This window comes from Triticum urartu, chromosome 5 (assembly GCF_003073215.2).
Source record: "Triticum urartu cultivar G1812 chromosome 5, Tu2.1, whole genome shotgun sequence".
NCBI lineage: Eukaryota > Viridiplantae > Streptophyta > Magnoliopsida > Poales > Poaceae > Triticum > Triticum urartu.
The window spans coordinates 508,311,567-508,330,224 of NC_053026.1; the positions used below are offsets into that span (position 1 = coordinate 508,311,567).

An 18,658-nucleotide genomic window follows, 5' to 3' on the forward strand; every position below is an offset into this window, starting at 1 on the left:
GAGCCCAGCCCGTTTAGCCCGTGTTCTGCCTGGCCCACGGCTGGCCATGCTAGGCGTGCTCACGGGGCGGCCTGGTTGCCCCGACCCATTTGGCCAACTATAATCCCAATGGTGGTTGTGGTGGCAGTGTTGGCACCGCTTCTCCCGATCCAGGGCGGACGACCTTGGATCCGGGGTGGCGGCCCCTAAGATGGCCTTCCTGTCCGGTGGTGCGGCGGGGAGAGTGGGCTGTCGGGGATCGGGTCGGGTGGCCGGCAATCCACCGACAGGTTGACGTCGCGACATGTTGCCTCGGCGGCCGACGTCGTTGAGCTGCTTTCTCCTACAATCCTTGCTTCATGCTCTCCATCTGAATGGACATGGCCGCGCTGCTTGCCGGTCACCGGATGGGGCGATGATGCTCGAGGGTGCCGTTTCTCTTCCTGGAGACGTCGCCTGGGTCCGCCCCATGTTTTCCCATTCCACGGTCTCTCGGGTGAAAACCCTAGGGCGGCGATGGCGCTCATGGCGTCGTGTCCTTCTTGAAGGCGCCATCGTGAGAGGTAAGTGGTCGTGAGCACGGCTTGGGTTCGTAGGCAGTTGCAGTTGGCGTGCCCCTCTTCCTCTGGGGGGCATATGCTTTGGGGGAAACCCTAAATCTGGGTCTCTTAGATCAGATGATGACGAAAACTATGGTGCCGTTTCCCCTCCTAAGGGCATCGTTTTGGAGCAGGTGCTGATTGGAAGGGCCCAAAGGCTGAGCAAGGTTTCATCTTCCGCATTGATGATAGTGGATCTCGGTGGCGTGGCGTAGTGGAGTCTTGGTGTCCGATGCGGGTTGACAGACTCGTGCAGGAGGAAGGCGTTGTCTGGCATCGTGATGACGTCGACGGCAGGCCCGGCAAGGTTGATGCGTCAGGTCATGTTCTAAAGATGGATAGGTGAAAGATGGCGGCGAGCGCCTCCGAGAGTGCGCCGGATCGGTGTGTGCCCCAAACCCAACATTGTAGCTTGGTTTAGGGCCTTCGACTTTAGATGTTAGGCTTTGGTGTGAAGTCTGTTTGGACAGGGTGGATCTGGGGCTCGCGGTCGCTGTGCGGCGGTAACACGGCAGGGCGGCCCTTTTATAGCCAAGCAGGGCAGGCGCGGGGAGGGGAGGGGACGGGAAGGTGGGCGGCGTCAAACGCCATAATATCACCTCGGGACCGGCGAGACTAGTTGCCATTGATGAGCCTCGGGGGCGGTGAGTGGCGTCTTGCAGGCGGGAACCGCCCACCCACACGCCACGCTGCGGTCAGCCCTGACCGTGGCCGGTCAAATTGGGGCGACACATCGCATCACGTAGGCTCGACGAGGTGGTCCCCCGCCAAGCGGCGATCCCGTGATGTCTCGGCTCGGCTTGTGCCGCCACGGCTTGGTGCGGCTCGTCCTGCAGCCCCGTATACACGGGCGCGCGGGGGTATCGGCGTGGATGGGGGGAGGGGGTAGTCTTTTTAAATAAGACCATCATGCCCCTGGTAACGAAGGGGTATGAGCTAATCTCAACCCTTGATGTGTTAGGGCGGAGGGGAGGAGGTGTACCGAAGCAGAAGTGAGAGTCAAAACCATATTTGATACTTGGCACAAGAGTACCTTCCATAGATATTTCTGCAAAAATGCAAGTTTTCTTCACTCGTGACTACACCTGTGCAGTCAAATTGCACTTTGCACACATCCACACAAAATTCAGTGCAAACCCAAAACAAAAGAGAAATCATTAAAGCTAATCTCTCATTACTGGTAGAACACACGCTCTGCAATCCACTCCTATGAACATGTAGTGCCATCCAAACACAAACCTATTTGCTTCCTGTGTACCTATTTATAGCTTCTGTCACTCTTCTCTATCTACATGGCAAAGTGCTTATGCTCAGTGTCTGATACGGCCAGGGTTTGGGTTGCCAACGAAGTAGGCAAGAACCCCTACCAAGGGAGCATTGATGTACGTAGTCGGTTCAGATTTCCTGTAATCAGCGCGGTCGTCCCCATAAGCATCATCCTCCCCTGGCCCGCCGACGATGGCGCCGACCAACGGGTTAGGGTTCGGGCTAGACGAGTCGTAGTAAGGCGTGCCGTCTTTGCACGCCATGCGCTCCGGGTGGTCCTTGATCGACGGCAGAGATGACCCTCGGTGGTGGATCCGCTGAGGATACCGGTCGCCGTACCCGACCATGTACGACATTTTCATCGGGTTGTCTCCTAGCAGATAATCTATCTGAAAACCGGCAATGCAGGTGAAGTTAGAAAGTTCAGTGTTCAAGTTCAACCAGTCAATGTGGTGAAGTTAGAATGCTATACCTGTTTTTTGGCCTGAAGCCGGAGGGTGTCTGGACCGACTGAAATGTCGCCGCAGTTGACAGTGTGAGAGGACTTCGTGAGGTACTTGGCGTAGGTCAGGAGCAGGAAGGAAATGGAGGTGACATGCTGCATGTTGCTGCCTCCAGGCTTGTAGATCATGCCGCCGGGCGTGTACTGGATGTGCGGCGACGACGACTCCGGGATGAGCGTGCAGATGAAGCTGTCCGCGGACTCCTTGTAGGACTGCATGGACAGCGCCTCGCCTTCTATGAATTCCTGCAAAGTGCAGACCAAACCAGTCACTCATGTGTTATGTTAATTTGGTAGCAGAGGTTGTGTTCAGAAATGAAACAAGGTTGATGGGAGCAGTTTCTGAACCTTGGATATAAGGACATTGAGGCCGGCGTGCTTGTTGTCCCAACCAAACTCGTTGATGCTGTCCTCTGCTCCGAGGGTCTTGCCGTTGTTCTGGATGTACTCCCGGAATGTGTCGTCCCCGGACGCCCTCCGCAGCCACGCCGCGCCCCACAGCAGCTCATCCTGCCAAGAATGTCAGCTTGATCAGTTCTGGAAGTCACATTGTTGTGAATATTGTGATTTTGGAGTGTGTGAGAACAGAGCTTCTTTTAGGATGAAACATTTGCTTCTACTAGTTCAGAAATGCATGGGCCTATCTGATGATGTAATGTCTGAAGGTGATCAACCTGAATTACTAGACAGTCCAATTCTGGAAGTTCAGAGATAGAAACTTTGATGCTGCTAACGACACAACACTTACTTATGGTGTACTAATACTCTTTTGGCATTTTGAACTGTTATTCTTGTGCTGAATTATGTAAGCTAATGTCTGTTATTTTAGAAAACCCTGATGTCTTGTTATCAGAGGTTCAGAGAACTCTGCAAGTGCAGTGGTAGAAACTGTGTTTTGTTTGCTCTTATAATTCCTTTGTGACTGTCTTTTGTTGCTGTTATTCTGGTGCTAACAAAGCTTAAAAACATTATTAACTTCGCATCAAGGTACCAAAGTAGCAATGCTGCGACACAAAACATTGTAAACCTGCCCTGTTTCTTCTGGTCAGGCAAATGCAACCTGCCCAGAAAAATGGCTACACCTATATGTTAACCTGCCCTGTTTTTCTGTATGACGCATTGCGCCGTGCCTGTCCCCAACTTATATTAGCCTCACTGCAACACGATGTGATCAAGCTCCATCGTTTCTCGTGATCAAGCAGAGGTCAGGTCCTCACGTAGCTGGAGGAGGAAGAGAGGCAAGAGGCTGACCTGGTATCCGTTGAAGTCGCAGTAGAAGGGGCAGCCGCCGGCTCTGAGATCCATGTCGTCGCTGTAGGCGCCCCTGTGCGAGTCGGCGAACTCGAACGCCTTCTTGGCGCTGTCGAGCAGCAGCTCGGCGTACTCCCGGTCGCCGTCGCGGAACACCATGGACGCCGCGGCCAGCGCCGCCGCCGTCTCCCCGGCCACCTCCGACCCCGGCCGCCCCGCGCTGACGTTGTACACCGTGCGCTCCGTGTCCATGTCCTCCGGCCTCTCCCAGCATTCGTGGTCCTTCCACGGGTCCCCCACCTGCATCATACACAATGCCGGTCACTCTCGTGCGCGTACGGCGGCGTGCTCTGCCGCGGCATGGCATTGGGGGTGCAATGTGGGCGGCGTGCGCGCGCGCTTGCCTGCATGAAGATGACGCCGGGGTGGGCGAGGGTCTTGAGGAGGTAGTCGGTGCCCCAGCGCACGGCGTCGGCGGCGTGGCGGCGCTCCTCGCGCGGCATGTCGTCGCCGAACTCGAGGACGCTCCAGGAGAGCATGGTGGTGGTGAAGGCCATGGGGAAGCCGAACTTGACGTTGTCGCCGGCGTCGTAGTACCCGCCCTCCAGGTCGACCCCGGCGCCCGCCGCCCTGCCGTCCGACACGCCGGAGTCGCCCCGCCACGCCGCGCGCTGGCCCTCCGGCAGCCGCCCGGACCGCTGCCCCTCGAAGAAGAGGATGCACTTGGCCAGCGCGTCGCGGTAGTCGTGCCCGCCCCGCTTCCACGGCCACGACGCCGACGCCGACGCCGAGACGGCGCACAGTGCCACTAGTAGGACGCGCACGCGCAAGTGGTGGGCGGGGACAGAGGCCATTTCGAGCTCACTCACACTCACTCACTCCCTCCCTACTGGACACTAGACCAGGCCGCTCTGCTAGATAGAGCACGTGAATGGCGATCGGTGCATCCTCTCCCCGTATTTGGCGCGTATTTATAGGCCTTCCCCAACGGTGTAAGCCCGCTCGCCCGCTCGTGCCGTCTGCCACTGTGGAGTGACTGACGAAATCTGGGGCGAGGTTTCATCGGAGTAAATTCACGCACGGTGGAAACCGCCGGCGATGAATGCACGCTCATCCGTAGCTCCCAGAGGAATAAATCCATGCCGCATATGTGGATCCATGAATGGGTTGGAGATATACCACTTATACACATAATGCAGCCGACCGAATTTAACGTGGATTGGGAGGGTTAAAGGACAAGGGTGGGGGGTCACGGGAGGGGGTGGTAAGGAGAGGTGAGGCCAAAGTTTTTTTAGGGTTCTTCATGGACGACACGGGCGGACAGCAGCTAGCTCGGTCGCAGCGTGGTCACATGCACCGGTTAAGGAGTGTAGGGCCGGCTCGGCGGTTGGAATCCTACATGGAGTGGAGTGGTGGTATTCCTTTGTGGCTTTTATCGGGTAATATGTTTCATTTTTCATAGGCAGTAGAGCAGGTTGCCAAAAGCCACAAAAGGTCAAAAATAATTAAATCAACTTACACATGAATAAAAACATAATGATAGTTTGTCAACGTCTCTCTGTATGATGTGTTGATGGGAACATGTGCCTAGTAATGCATGGCTCTTAGGGCATCTCCGACGCATTGGTTGCCTTCGCGTTTGTGCTTTTCTTGGAGTCTCTGGGCGTCGTTGTGTCGTCAGACAGATCGGCTCCGAGGGCCATGAGCATGATGGCGTTCGAGCTTGCCTGGCGACGGCTCTTCGCAGTCACTCGGTTGTATCCCCCACGGCCCACAGGGACCGGCGGAGGACGCAAGTGTGGGCGTTTCCTACCGCGAAGGCATTGACCCAAATCCAGTGGTTGATACCGGGCTAGGAGTGGAAGAAGGTGCCTTCCACTCCTCCTACCCGTGGTTGGGTGGCTGTGATGTGAATGTTTGTCGGTGTCTAGGGGCATGGATGCTGGGAAGGCGGCCTCAGATGGTGGTTCATATGATTGGCTCTCAGGCGGGCATCATGACGGTGGCTATGTCTCTTTGTCGTCTGGGCAACGAGGGTGTAACCACTTTCTTTCTTTTCGGATGATACGGTTCTTAACTAGTTCCCATATGTGGATGAATTAATCTTTGATATGTTGTGGCCTCTCTCCTTGTTTTTTTTCTTTTGTTCTCTGTCCACAGCTAGACCACAATATTGACATACAACTATAATCTCTGAGGCAATTAAATATTCCCTCTATCCCATAATATAAGAGTGTTTTTTGACATGGAACGGAGGGAGTAGTACATCACAACTTAGAGATACAACACTCGACAAACAATACATTGTCTTTAAAATCGTCATGGACCAGTGCATTGGAAGAATGGAAGTGCATTGGAAGTGACATTACTTCTATATTAATTACCACTTTCGTAGCTTGGTGAACCAATAGTCTACACTAATGACAAAATTGACACATCACCAGACATAGACATGGTCAAAAAATATGCAATTATGGGACTCGACATTAACTGTGACTCTGAGAGTGGTAAAAATGTGACCAAGTCAGAAATGACATGGCGCCGGGTGACACCACGCAAGAAACGTCTTGCTCAAAGAGAAAAACAAGACATGAATCGAGGCATCATGGATCATGTCGTCGCCATGGGTTGCAACACCCTCCCACAAAAGACAGGCATGGGACCCTACTACCACAGCTGTAAAATGAGTTGTTTAGCTCAACTTCACTTTCTGTACTGATGAATATGTTGTCATGGCAGCAAAAAGGCTATTTTCGCTGCCATTGCAAAGTGCTTGACACAGAGCAGGATGAAGCGTCCATTTTGATTATCTGCTTATACGTTGACCAATTTGCTTTTGTCGTCATGCACATTGCAGTATATTATTCTTATTTACTACCTCCGTCCTAGTTTATTGGTCCCCTTCATATATAGTGTCAAAATTTAACCATAGATTTTAACTAACAAAATGTCAATGCATGTCATAAAAAATTATACAATTTATGACATGCATTGACATTTTATTAGTTAAATCTCTGGTTATTTTTTTTTGGGAAAATCTCTGGTTAAAATTTGACATTATATACGAAGAGGAATAATAAACCAGGACGGAGGTAGTATGAGCTGATTGCGGTCATGATGTGTTTCAATGGCAAGAGAATCGGAAGCACCGTGACATTGGGCAAGCTACTAGTGGCTTTGTGCTAATGTAAACTGCGTGCATTTTCAGTAGTAGATGTCGTAGATGTCATCATAGGTTCTTTATCTACAAATGGAAAAGAAGCTCGCCCGCGGTCTCTTGTTTTTTTGCTCGATCCGTCGTTACACTTTCCCGCTTCCATCGTCCGCTTCGTTCTCGCCGGATCACGCAAGATCAAGAGTCCACCTCGGACTCCCGCGCCTCCACTCAACCCGCAGCAGCGCCGTTGTCGTGCATCTGCATGCATATCCCCGTGGCGCGTCCCGATCATCCAGCAAGAGGACAACGGAGAGATCCTCCGCGATCCGCGTGAGAGCGGCAGCGTGGCCGGAAAGGGGCGGGACACGCTCGCTCCTCGCCGGAGACACGGGCCAGGCCAGGCCCGGGCGGCGAATGTCGCCGATCGAGCGGCCGGCCGGACAAATGTGGCGTGTTCGCCGACGAAAGCGGGTCGTTGGGATCATGGAATTTGGCCGGCGGGTCGCCTGATCTTCTCCCCGTCCGGACGTCGCCGAGGTGCGCGTGTAAACGGCACGGGGATCGGCGGATTCGGGGCGGATTGGTGGCGATGGCGGCCCTGCCCGGCCCCGTTCGGGGGTGCGGCCGTGCAGGACGCGCCAAAACGCAGCTCGGGGTCGCTTGCACCATGCATGTACATCCACGTCCATATCCACACATGCTGCTTAACTTACTGGCCAGCTACTGGTGGCGTGCTCTGCTGCGACGTGTGGCGCCACTGCTACAAACATTCGCTTTGCTCCCCGTGCATGTCCCGCTGCTGGCTAGCTGCCGCTGCTACCGGGCAAAGGGGTCACATGGTTTGGATGTACTGCCAATCTTCTCCGAAACAAAATAAAAAGGAGGATATCGATCTTCAGGGGCTTCCTCTTTTCCACCTCCTCCTAGTACAACATTTCGAGGTAGATCAGATAAAGATAAAGAGATCAGCAATTCACCATCGATCGATCCCTCCTCGCTCTGTTCCACATACATGCTTCATCGACACATTTCTTCAGAGTTATATTACGTGTCTGTCATGCGTCTGAAACTGGAAGCAGCCACGTACGGAGGTTAACCTGAGTCAGTCTTTTTAGACTAACAGTATGCTGGTAAATTAGCATGGACACAGCATGCTTTTTCTGCTGAGCTACCAGTGACGCTTGGTGCACTGCAGAAAGGCAGGAGGCCGCATTGTTGCCATGGCAGAGAGATAGATCGGTGCACTTTCTCAAGGAAGCACAGAAGAAAAGGGTTGGAGATCGAGACCTGAATTCGTGTGCTCGGTTTTACGGGACATGGTGCGTGGGGACTTTCTTGCTCCTAGGGATCGTCTTTGCGTGCGCGGGTCCAAAGCTTAAGATCCTGCCAGAGCAACACAGACAGAAATAATAAGCCCCGTGAGCCCGTGGGAACTCCTCTTTGGTGGTGAGCCTATAGAGACTTTATTCTTCTTCTTATTATTAGAAAACTTGACCTTATAAGTTAGTACTCACCCATTATACAAAGATGAACTGAAAAAAGACTTGCATCTATTTGATAAAACTTCAACACGAGATGACAGCAATGTGAGATGTTCAACATATCCAATCTGATTGCATAATGACTCATACAAAATTTGTGGACAAATATTAAACCTCCACCGGTTACTCATATACTCTGTCTTTCCCATAAATTGAACCCCTATTTTTTAAATTAAGTTTGATTAAATTAAACGGAATATACTAGTGTTTAGTCTACAAAATGAATGTACTGTGAATACATATTTCATCGCGAATCTATTTATATTTATTTGGTTGCAGATGCTGATTTTTTTTTTCTATTATAAACTTGAGCAAACTCAATAAAGCTGGACTTGACCTATTTATGGAAAAGGGGGCACTATATAGGCTCTTAGTAGCATTACTAACTTTATAATGGACATGATCATGCCCCTAGCTAGGCTTGACAAAGCCCGGTCTCAAAATACAAAGCTTGAGTCTAGCCTGGCCTGGCCCAGAACACATGAACATTGCTTTTAAAATTTCATCTATTTTAGAATATAAAATCTAATTTATAACTAATTTTTTATACAATACTGAATTTCATATATTTTAGGCTTTTTGGACTTTTGGGCCTGGCTTCTTGTGGAAAAATTGAGCCCGACTTAGATGTTGTGGTGTCCGGTTGTCCATGGGTGTATCCTACTTGTCGCTCTTTGTGACAAATTGCCGGACAAATACAAAAACGACATGAACCAGCCCGATTAGCGTTAGCATGTGGTTTCCTGTTTTGGGAAGGTTATGGACTTGGTTTTCTTGGTTTTAGGAAGGTTCCAGAAGGTTCTCATTCAATTTTCCAATTTTTTCTGTTGTTTTCCTATTGGTTTTTACCCGTATTTCTCTTCTATTTCTTCCTTCATTTTTTTATTTTTATTTTTATCCCTTTCTGCTTTTTTCCTTTCCTGGTTTATTTTTATTTTTACTTTTACATTTCAAAATTTAGATAATTAAAAAAATTCTTCATAGAATCTAAATAAACTGCACATTCTAAAATAAATTTCACAAATTTCAAAAGAGTTATAAATACTTCCTCAGTTCACTTTTATAAGGAGTTGTAGAGATTTAAGACAGCATGCAAAACAGTTTAATATCAGTTGTCTAAAATGACTTATAAAAGTGAACGGAGTGAGTAATATAAATAATATTTTGTTTAGATGATTACATATTTCAAAGAGTGTTCAAAATTTATGTAAAAAACACAAGTTTAAACTAAAATCACGTTCTAAAACAATGCGAAATTTATAAAATTTTGTGAACAATTTTTTTCATAAAAATTCGGTAGCATTTTTCTTAGGAAAAACCGACTAGAAACAAAAAGAACACATAGAAAGGAAATATGGGCTGGGCAAGGGGAATTCTATAGGCGTTTGCTCGACATCTTTTCGCAGCGAGCGTCCAATAAGAGCTCTTCTATCCATTCCCAATAAGAGCTCTTCTGTCCATGCTTAAAACGTAACCTTTTTTACATAAATAAAAATAAAGTTTAAGTGCTTGCATTTTTTTCGTGTGATATGTTTTCAATAAACTTGTTAGATCTGAGGATAGCCCAGTTTATTTTTCATCTGACCAAAGGGCAGAATTCCACCATAACTACCAGCATCCAGTTGACTCCGGAAAGCATCTATATATCACTTAGAGCAATCCCTATAACATCTCGCCTGCAGTCCCCAGTTAGATTGGCTAGGCCCAACACACGCGTCTATATGGGTCTAACGTCAATTTATGCAAAACTCTTCTAGATTGGCTTTTCTTGCGATTTTTGTGTACCTTGCTCGATTTTTTCCTGGCATTTATTTTTTATTTTATAAAGTGTTCATTACATTTTTTAAATAGCAGTGTAAAAATGATATTAAATATATATCAAAAAATGTTTCTAATGCATATGGAAAATGAACAACGTGTATGAAAAAAGTAGACATCAAAACGTATATTTTTAAAAAATATTAACCATATATTCTAAAAATGTTAAATGTGTATATAAAAATGTTCCTCATGTCCACAAAAATGTATAACGTGCACGGAAAAAGTAGACGTCAAAATTATATTCCTAAATATGTTAACCATGCATTTAAAAAGTGTTAAACATGTATAAAACAATGTTCCTAATGTACACCAAAAATGTACCATGTGTATAAAAAATTATACATTAAACACATATGTTTAAAAAAATGTTAGTCATGTACTTAAAAATGTTGAATGTGTTCCATATGTATACGAAAATGTAGAAGTATATGAAGAAAGTAGATATGAAGAGATGTATACTCCAAGAAATGTTAATCATGTATATGAAAAATGTTAAATATATATAAAAATAATTTTTTGGATGTACATAGAAAATGTGCAACGTGTATGAAAAAAAGCAAACATCAAAGCATATAATTGATTTTTTTCGTAATCATGTATTTAAAAAAATATTAAACATATATACCATTTATGTTCCTTATGTATATGAAAAATGTACACCATACAAAAAAACATCAAAACATGTACTTGAAGATTGTTAAACTTCTATTCGAAAAATGTCAAATGGGTTTAATAAACGTTCCTGATATTTACAAAAAATGTGCATTATATATGACAAAAGTAGACGTGTGTTGTAAAAAGGGAAAAACTGAACGAAACCAAAGAAAACAGATGCAGAACAGGGAAATGATAGATAAAAGACCACATAAAACCAATAAAAATCACATAGAAAAAGTAATAAAATACGTAACTATTGAAAACCGATGAAAGCTGTAAACAAAAACACATAAGAAGAAAGAAAGAAAAAACAATGAAAACCCAAAAAACATAAAGAAAACACACAAAAGAAAGAAAGAAAAACCAGTGAAAACTGAAATACCCTGCAAAGAAAACCCCAATAGAAGAAATAAAGGAAAAATACTATGAAAATCGGACCAATTCACCTAGTAGACATCAAAGTAGAAGAAAAAACCAACGTACAACTGCGACAAGTGAGCAAGTGTCTTCGGGCTTGCTAGCCACAAAGAGAAGAAGCGGCCGGCCGGTAACGATGCAAGGAAAAAAGAAAACCTTCAGGCGAGATATATGGAAATTAGTGTAAATCATTGCGCGGTTGACTTCATAGTTTATTGAAATCACTAATTAAGGGATACCTCTTATAATAGTCACTCATCTTCTCTAATGATGACAAGTGACGCACTACATGCGCGACATTTATCACAACCTATGAGTTTTGGGCTTTTTTGATAGATTCTTTTTTTAAAATGGTTTACCTCTTGAACGGTGAACCGTTTTCACTGTTGCATTTCTTGCGTCAAAATCTTTGAAACTAGATTCTATATTAATATGTTTGAGCCACCTTTTTCTTGAAAACCTAAAATTAATAAAAAGAAAAACACATAAACCTAAAAAACTGGAAACAAAATAACCGAAGGATAAGTATGTTTCACACAGTGCACATTTGTTTTTTTCACTTTTTGAGAAGCACAGTTGTGCCTCACTATGAAGCATAACTATGTTTTTTCACTTTTCAAGAAGCATTGTTGTGGAAAGAACAATTGCATTTTTCACTTTTCACTTTTCGGGAAACACAGTTGTGCCTCACTATGAACATGGTGTTTCACACGACAATCCCAAAAAAAGATAAAGCAAATCTTCTTTCCAAAAACCTACTAAAAACAAGCAAAATCCTATATGTAAAAAAAACATGTGAAAATGCTCAAAATCAGCTGGGATTTTCTTGAAAATGTGTGAAAAGAAGAGTTATTTCACCTCACACAATGTAAAGGTATATCACTAGTACCCTTTTTTTCTTCCCAAATCAGTACTAAGGTTTACGAGGAAAAAGAATGATAAATTTACTCATAGCGGCTCTCCTGCAGACATCTAATTTTAAGATTTTTTTCCTCGTATACGTATGTTTCATCTCGTTGGTTATGTCCTGCTGGTTAGGATTCTGAAGCGTTGTCTTTTTTTTCTCATAAGTATGATAAAGAATTTAAGCCGGATGAATTTTCTCCGATATAAACGCATATAAGGGAGGTAAACAAAGAGATGCGACTATTGTTTCCTCTGAAGAAAAAAAATTGTCAATAAGAACTTATCCGGATAATCCAATACCCAACTAAACAGGTAACATTATTAGGAAGCCGGGGGTTACTTGCAAATTGATGTTTAAGTTGCTGTTGGAGCTCCATGTTTGAGCGGATGTTGTTCGTTGTAAATCCGACGGCACAAAACGCATAGTTTTCAGATTTTCACTAAAATCAAGTTTTCACTTGATACACCGCATTTTCTTATTTCCCTTCAATTTCTTCTTCTTCTTATCGATCTTCCTCTATTGCTTGCCACTGGTCATATTCTTCTCGCCTTTTGCTGGCCGGTTTACCTACTCGTTCTTGTTGTACTTAATTACTTTATGGAAATAATTGGAATCTCTTGAGTTTTTATAACTACTGGAATTTGCGCATAAGGCTTTTTTAAGTACCATTTTTGGCATTTGAATTCGTTCTAGGTTTAAACCATGATGGTCAAAGGTGGTGTGGCATTCTACGCGTGACCCGTCTCCGGCAATGTGGAACCAGTTCACAAGTTGTGTGAGCAAATCCACAAATAATCTACCCGTTGGTGTATGTAAACCCATTCCACACAGAGTAATTGTCTACTCCACTCGTCTAATCCTGAAGCGCTGCAAACAGCCGAGCACCGGAGAGGTGCTCCGGCTCTCCGGCTCTCCAGTGCCGTTGCTTCCCACCGTCACCGTTGCTCCTTGGAGCCTCTCCAGATCCCCACGAGCCACGGCGCAGCTCCGCCGACCCTCTCTCCCTTCCTATCCTCCTCCGCCTCGCCCATGTCCTTCCTGTGTTTCCCCGCCAGCATCGACGGACCGACACCGCGTCGATCTGCGGCGGGACCGCAACAGCAAGGTCGAGCTACTGATCGAGTGGCGGCGCACATGGAGGCCACGGCCACGGGGGCAGCGCCGAACCGGGCACCCCCGTTTCCTTGCGCAGTGGTGGCTGGTCCTGCCAGCGAGGGACAGGTGTTCGACGAAATGCCAGGCAAGGGAGGGGCAGTTCTGGGCGCTGTCTCTGTTCGATCCAAGGCCCGGCAGAGGAGAAGCGTGCTGAAGCACTTGAGAAATCGATGCAAAGGCCTGCCATTAGCGAATTGGGGGACAATGCTCTGCTCAGCTCAGCTCAGCTCGACGGCATGCTTGACATGAGGCGTGAGGCGCCATGTACAGCTAAACGGCTGGTTCGTGCTGCAGACATGTATGTATCCAGTGGCTGTTTTACACGGACAGATAGCAGCTGGAGATACTATTGAATTCAAGCAGCTTCCTGTGCAGTACATAGGACTGGATCAATTGCGAAGGCTTGGCCATTAGTGGGCTGGGAGACGACGCTCAGCTCGACGGAATGCTTGACAGAAGATGCGCATGCCGTCGCCATGGAGTGAAGGAGTGCTGGGCTCTTCTTGGTGGCTCGAGAGCATTGCATTCGGCCAAGATGGTTCGTTCTGCAGACAGACATGTGTATCCAGCGTCAGTGATCATCAACAGATGGTTCCAGACCTACAATGACATTCCCAAGTGCCAACAGAAACAGAAAGAGTAACAGAAGTTCATGTCAGCCGTTTGCACAGCATTGGGAGTCTTTGCCCCCAGACCGGAGACACCCAACCACATGGCGTCCAGACTATAAAAAGGCCAGCCCGTCTCCCCTCCAATACCATCCCCTATAACTACCACCACGTCAGATCACACCTTCCCTCCCAAACTCAAACCACGAAGCCATCGCCCAACGCCCATCGGAAGCAGCAGCCAGGCAACCCACCGCCGCGCAAGAAACCAAGAAGCGGCCATGTCAGGGAGGAGAAACAGAGGCGGAGCAAGTGCGCCTCCTGCGCTTGCTCCTCCTGGACCTGGAGAGAGGCCACCGCCACCCTCCCAGAGCTCCAGGAGGCCGGCGGTCGCCACCTTGGAACAGCGGCTGCGTTCCAGTGTCGAGCGGGAGATAGACGAGGCCAGCGCCATGCAGCCCGCCGAGGCCGGACAAGGGAGCTCCTCCCCCGCCCCGGCATCATCGCGGCCAAGATTCTGGCCGCGAGCGCGGCAGGCGGCTAGGAAGGTTCTTGGCATCAGCAAGAAACCCTCCGCGAGGTCAGCAGCAGGAACCCCGCACGGGCAGGACACGGTACCTGACGCCTCCGGCACGTCGGAGTCGGCGGCCGTGGCGGCGGCAAGAACTGGGACCGGTGATGAAGCCGGGTCGGAGCAGCAGCCTGTAGAGGTCGCCCCCACGCGGTCTGAGTTCGCCGCCATGATGCAAACTGCGTTGGCGAAGATCCAGGAGGGTGACGCGGCCGACGACCAAGCCAAACGGCAGGCAGCGATCGCCGCGATGGAGAAGGCAATGACGTTCGCCGAGATGGAGAAGGCAATGACTGCGTTGATGAAGATCCAGGAGGATGCCGCGGTCAGCGACCAAGCCCAAGGGCAGGCAGCGTTCGCCGAGATGGAGAAGGCAATGACCGGCCTCATGGACCTCTCCCACAAGAAGACATCGGGGCCACCGAAACTCCCTCGCGATTTCGCTACCAAATGGCCTCATAGCGAAGTAAGTGCCTGCCACCGTCTCTGATTCTTGGCTTCCAACTCTGTTTCTAATGGAAGCTCATGTCTTGTTCTGGCCCCTCTCGTTTCTTCTCTGTATCTTGCTGTTGATCGGATTCTTTTATCTCCGTGCAAGAATTTCTAGTTTTTGTGGCTCTTTTCTTTGTTTCTTGCTGTTGCTGTTTCTAGCATTTGCACAACAAAATGCTACATGGTGTTCACTGGTCAAGTGGTCAGTGGAAGAAGTATTTTTAAAAGTTCAAAACGAAAAAGTCTCAGTGGAAAATCTCTCGTGCTATTCCGGAAGAAACAGTAGCATTCAATCAAATTGATTAAGCCGGTAGCATCATGGTGTTCTTTTACATGGCGTTCTTTTCTTCATTTATAAGAACTATTAGAATATGGGCAAAATTTCCTGCTCAGTTCAAGTCCAGTAGAATCATGTATGCATGTGTAACAGTAGCATTCGATCAAATTGATTAAGCTGTCTCTCTTGTATGCAATCAAATTTATTGCTCCATTTCAACATCTTCACCAATACTGATTATACAATTGCTGTGTTGTTAGGGTGATCCACTGCTTGAACGAGTAATGAAAGATCCTATTATATTGGCTTCTGGATATGTAAGTCACAAGCTCTCGCCATTGCTTCCTTTTATAAAAAATGTATGGACTGTTTTCTGCTGGATGTTTCCTGTTCTGCCAAATTTCTCTGCTCACCGTCACTAGCCAATGAAATATTATTGCTAATTTGTCATAAATTATTAATAATGGGCAGCGATAAAAGCTATCCACAACCAGGATTAACTGTCCAATACTATTAATATCATGCAGTTCTCTCCTCTGACTTGGCTAGTTAAATGTAAGTTGAGACTCATATTATCCTTTACATGAGATTCCCTTTTTAGTCACTGAGTAGTTCGATTATCGATGGACTTTCCTCTTGAATTGCATCACATGTTTATAGTTAATAAATAACCAAATAGATCGGGCATTGAAAGAAAAAGGTACAAGTTGACATTCTCCTGGATCATAATAAAATAACCTGCACTTCCTGCTGTATGTAGCAGTTCGAATCGCCTCAGATGTACTTAGGTTAAGCTAGTTGGCCAGGTTTGATATTCGTAAGCTGTTAAATATAACATATGTTTCCCTTGTGCTGTAGGTTTATATGGTTATCTTGGGATTTAATCAGTAGTTATTGGCGCACTATGACATACTGTTTCTGAAAAGTAGAAACCTGGGACCAAAAATCAACAGGCCTTTTCTTGTTTTCCTTTTGGAGTTGATGTTTATGCTATGTTTCTTTTTTCGCCATTTTCTTCCAAGGAAATACGATGTCCCACGGATAAGTTGAAAGTGAAACTGACATGCTGTGCTTACATTCATCGTATGGTCGCATGGGTGTAGGTTTTATGTAAGCTGTATTATGTCCTTTTCTTGTTCCAGAATGCTAAGGTTGGTCATTAGTGGTCATGATCAATTACCATAATAAATTTATTCAAAGTATTTTTTGCTTCTTCTGGAACTCTCACATGGTTTAGATTGACCCAGTAACCACGTTTTGCTTTGCTTGATTGCAGACTGTTGATAAATCATGCCAACAGTGGTCCCTTGCACAGAAAAATACCTGCCCTGTTACTGGTCACTCCTTGCCCCACTCACTCACTGCTCCAAACCACCTCCTCCATGACATGATTGCTGAGTGGTGCCTCGACCACTCTAACCTTGCCCGCTCCAGCATTGGACGCTCGCTCCCCTTGGTGCCACCTGCAGAGGATGAAATTCAAGAGATCCTAGAACTGTTCTCAGGGCATCCAGTACGGCAGAAAGAGGCCTTGCGGATGCTCAATCTAATGTCCAAAACATCCAAGGGAATGCAACCTTGCCTTGCCAAGTGGCCAGAGCTGACCCCACTGCTGATGAATCTTAGGAAGCACTGGATGAATGTATGGTCAGCTGATATTGAGGCGCAGAGGATCTCATTAATCCATAATTTGTCCATGCACAGGCCCAACAGGGAGATCCTAGCCGGTCAGAATGAAGTACCAGCTGTTCTAAAGAATGTCGTCGAGAGGGCAGGAAAGCTTGGACTTTCAGCATCATTGTTGGCCATGGTAGCTTCTATAATTGCAACACTGTCAGAGTTTGATGTGTTCAGGAAAAGAATGGTGACAATAGGGGGAATGAAAATGCTCAGTGGTCTACTCAAGATTGAGGATGTTGTACTAAGGAAGGAGACTGGCGCTGCAATCCTTGCACTCTGTGCAGATGAGGAGGCCAAGTTATCAGCTGCTGTTAGTGACGTGCCTGATAGGCTGCTCGAATGCTTCATGGCCACCGATGAGTTCCTGCTCCTGCTCGACCGTCTACCAAAATCTCCAGAGGCGCTGGACATGATCTGTGACAAGGCTATGGAATTGGTGAATATCGTCATGGAGGAAGATGCTGGTGGAATGGTAACCTCTCAGGGCATCCACTCTGCGATCTCCTTGATCTTCGTCATTACGGAGAGGGATGTGGGTAAGCTGAAGGTGAAGAACGTGGAGGATTTCAAGGAGCGGCTGCGGGAGCTTTCGTCCAAGAGAATACCGATGCAGACGATGTTTCAGGTGGAAAAAATAATCAAGACCCTGTCAGAAATGTTTCCAGCTCCTACGACGCAGTTACAGAACCAGTAATCCAGTGGAAGCTGTCTCCAGCCACATGAATAGACGAGTCTTACACTGTCTTTCTGTATAGTTGTTCGTGTATGTGTTCCAGACAGCTTCTTACTGCTGTTTGTTTACATTTTTGTAGTGGTTTCATTTGTTGACTGTGGCCACATAGAGGAACTTGTTCTTACAGCCTCGTGAGAAATATACGCGTCATTCTGTGCATCCTACAGATAAACGAATCATCTAGCTACCATATGTAGACATTTAATTCTTTCCCTAATAATGATTGGGACCTAATTGTAGTATAGTTTTGATCAATGCTTTGTTTGGTCAAGTATATTTCCTTCGGGAGTGCTGCAACCAGGGAGAGCCAATGCAATGCAGTCTGTTGGGCCCAAGATCTACTCCACCTCGGATTTTTAGGTTTTGTTGTTGTTGAAAGTTGTGATTCATGTGTTGGAAAGTTGTAATGTTGGGGCTGACAGGCTACATTTAGATCCCAGTTTCCCTTTGTTTTTTGTTACGAAAAATTGAAGTTGTGTACCATATGAGCGAATGGTACTAGATATCTATTTTAGTAAAAAGGTTGTATATCAACTAGTGCAAAGTTATTGTATATGTTTCTTTCTGAAAATCCTCTTCTTAATTTCTGAAAGTGGGGTTTGAATTGATGAAAGTTCTTCCGAAAGCTGATGGCATAATTCAGAAACTGTAAGATTGTGAAAGCCTCTTGTCATTTCTTGAAATACAATGCACAAAGTTATGAAAGATCCTCCTTAGTCGTCGAAAATTTGAAGGAGAAGAAGGGGAGCGGTTACTTTCTGATAGGAATATATAGCTGCAATGCTTTTCAAAGATGTTATCGGTAGTAGTACAAAGTTTGATTGAAGTAAAAAGGACATTTGCTTTCGTCTCCTTCTGCTGAAGAAAATAGTGTATGCCTGATTCGTTTCCATGTCTTTGACAAGAGCTTGTGCTCCAAAAACCCACGACAGTGCTCCATGAGAACACATATCATTGCTCAGATTCCAAATAGTACACCGTAAACAAGGCAGCGGCAGCAACCAACCATATTTGAAGCAATTTATTTAATTAGTTTCACTTAGCC

The 18,658-nt window shown here is 46.5% G+C and overlaps 2 protein-coding genes across 2 annotated transcripts; one reads left to right on the plus strand and one right to left on the minus strand.

Annotated features, from left to right (window-relative positions):
- Positions 1–1,617: 1,617 nt before the first annotated feature.
- On the minus strand, positions 1,618–4,547 carry LOC125556479 (endoglucanase 23-like). Its single transcript, XM_048719206.1, has 5 exons — positions 4,002–4,547; positions 3,598–3,897; positions 2,695–2,856; positions 2,317–2,592; positions 1,618–2,233 (listed from the first exon to the last, which is right to left on the minus strand). The coding sequence occupies exons 1-5, from the start codon at positions 4,449–4,451 to the stop codon at positions 1,889–1,891; spliced, it is 1,533 nt and encodes a 510-aa protein (XP_048575163.1). The 5' UTR covers positions 4,452–4,547; the 3' UTR covers positions 1,618–1,888.
- Positions 4,548–12,935: 8,388 nt separating this feature from the next.
- Positions 12,936–18,004, plus strand: LOC125510197 (U-box domain-containing protein 73-like). The gene is made up of 3 exons (XM_048675296.1): positions 12,936–14,897; positions 15,461–15,517; positions 16,477–18,004. Exons 1-3 carry the CDS (start codon positions 14,142–14,144, stop codon positions 17,572–17,574), a joined length of 1,911 nt encoding a protein of 636 aa, XP_048531253.1. The 5' UTR covers positions 12,936–14,141; the 3' UTR covers positions 17,575–18,004.
- The last annotated feature ends 654 nt before the right edge of the window (positions 18,005–18,658 follow it).

Coding starts and splice junctions, on each gene's coding strand:
- LOC125510197 (XM_048675296.1), top strand. CDS start 14,142: ATGTCAGGGAGGAGAAACAGAGGCGGAGCAAGTGCGCCTCCTGCGCTT. Junction 14,898..15,460: donor CCAAATGGCCTCATAGCGAA/GTAAGTGCCTGC, acceptor CTGTGTTGTTAG/GGTGATCCACTGCTTGAACG. Junction 15,518..16,476: donor TTATATTGGCTTCTGGATAT/GTAAGTCACAAG, acceptor GCTTGATTGCAG/ACTGTTGATAAATCATGCCA.
- LOC125556479 (XM_048719206.1), bottom strand. CDS start 4,451: ATGGCCTCTGTCCCCGCCCACCACTTGCGCGTGCGCGTCCTACTAGTG. Junction 2,857..3,597: donor GCGACTTCAACGGATACCAG/GTCAGCCTCTTG, acceptor CATTCTTGGCAG/GATGAGCTGCTGTGGGGCGC. Junction 2,234..2,316: donor GGCTTCAGGCCAAAAAACAG/GTATAGCATTCT, acceptor GCCGGTTTTCAG/ATAGATTATCTGCTAGGAGA.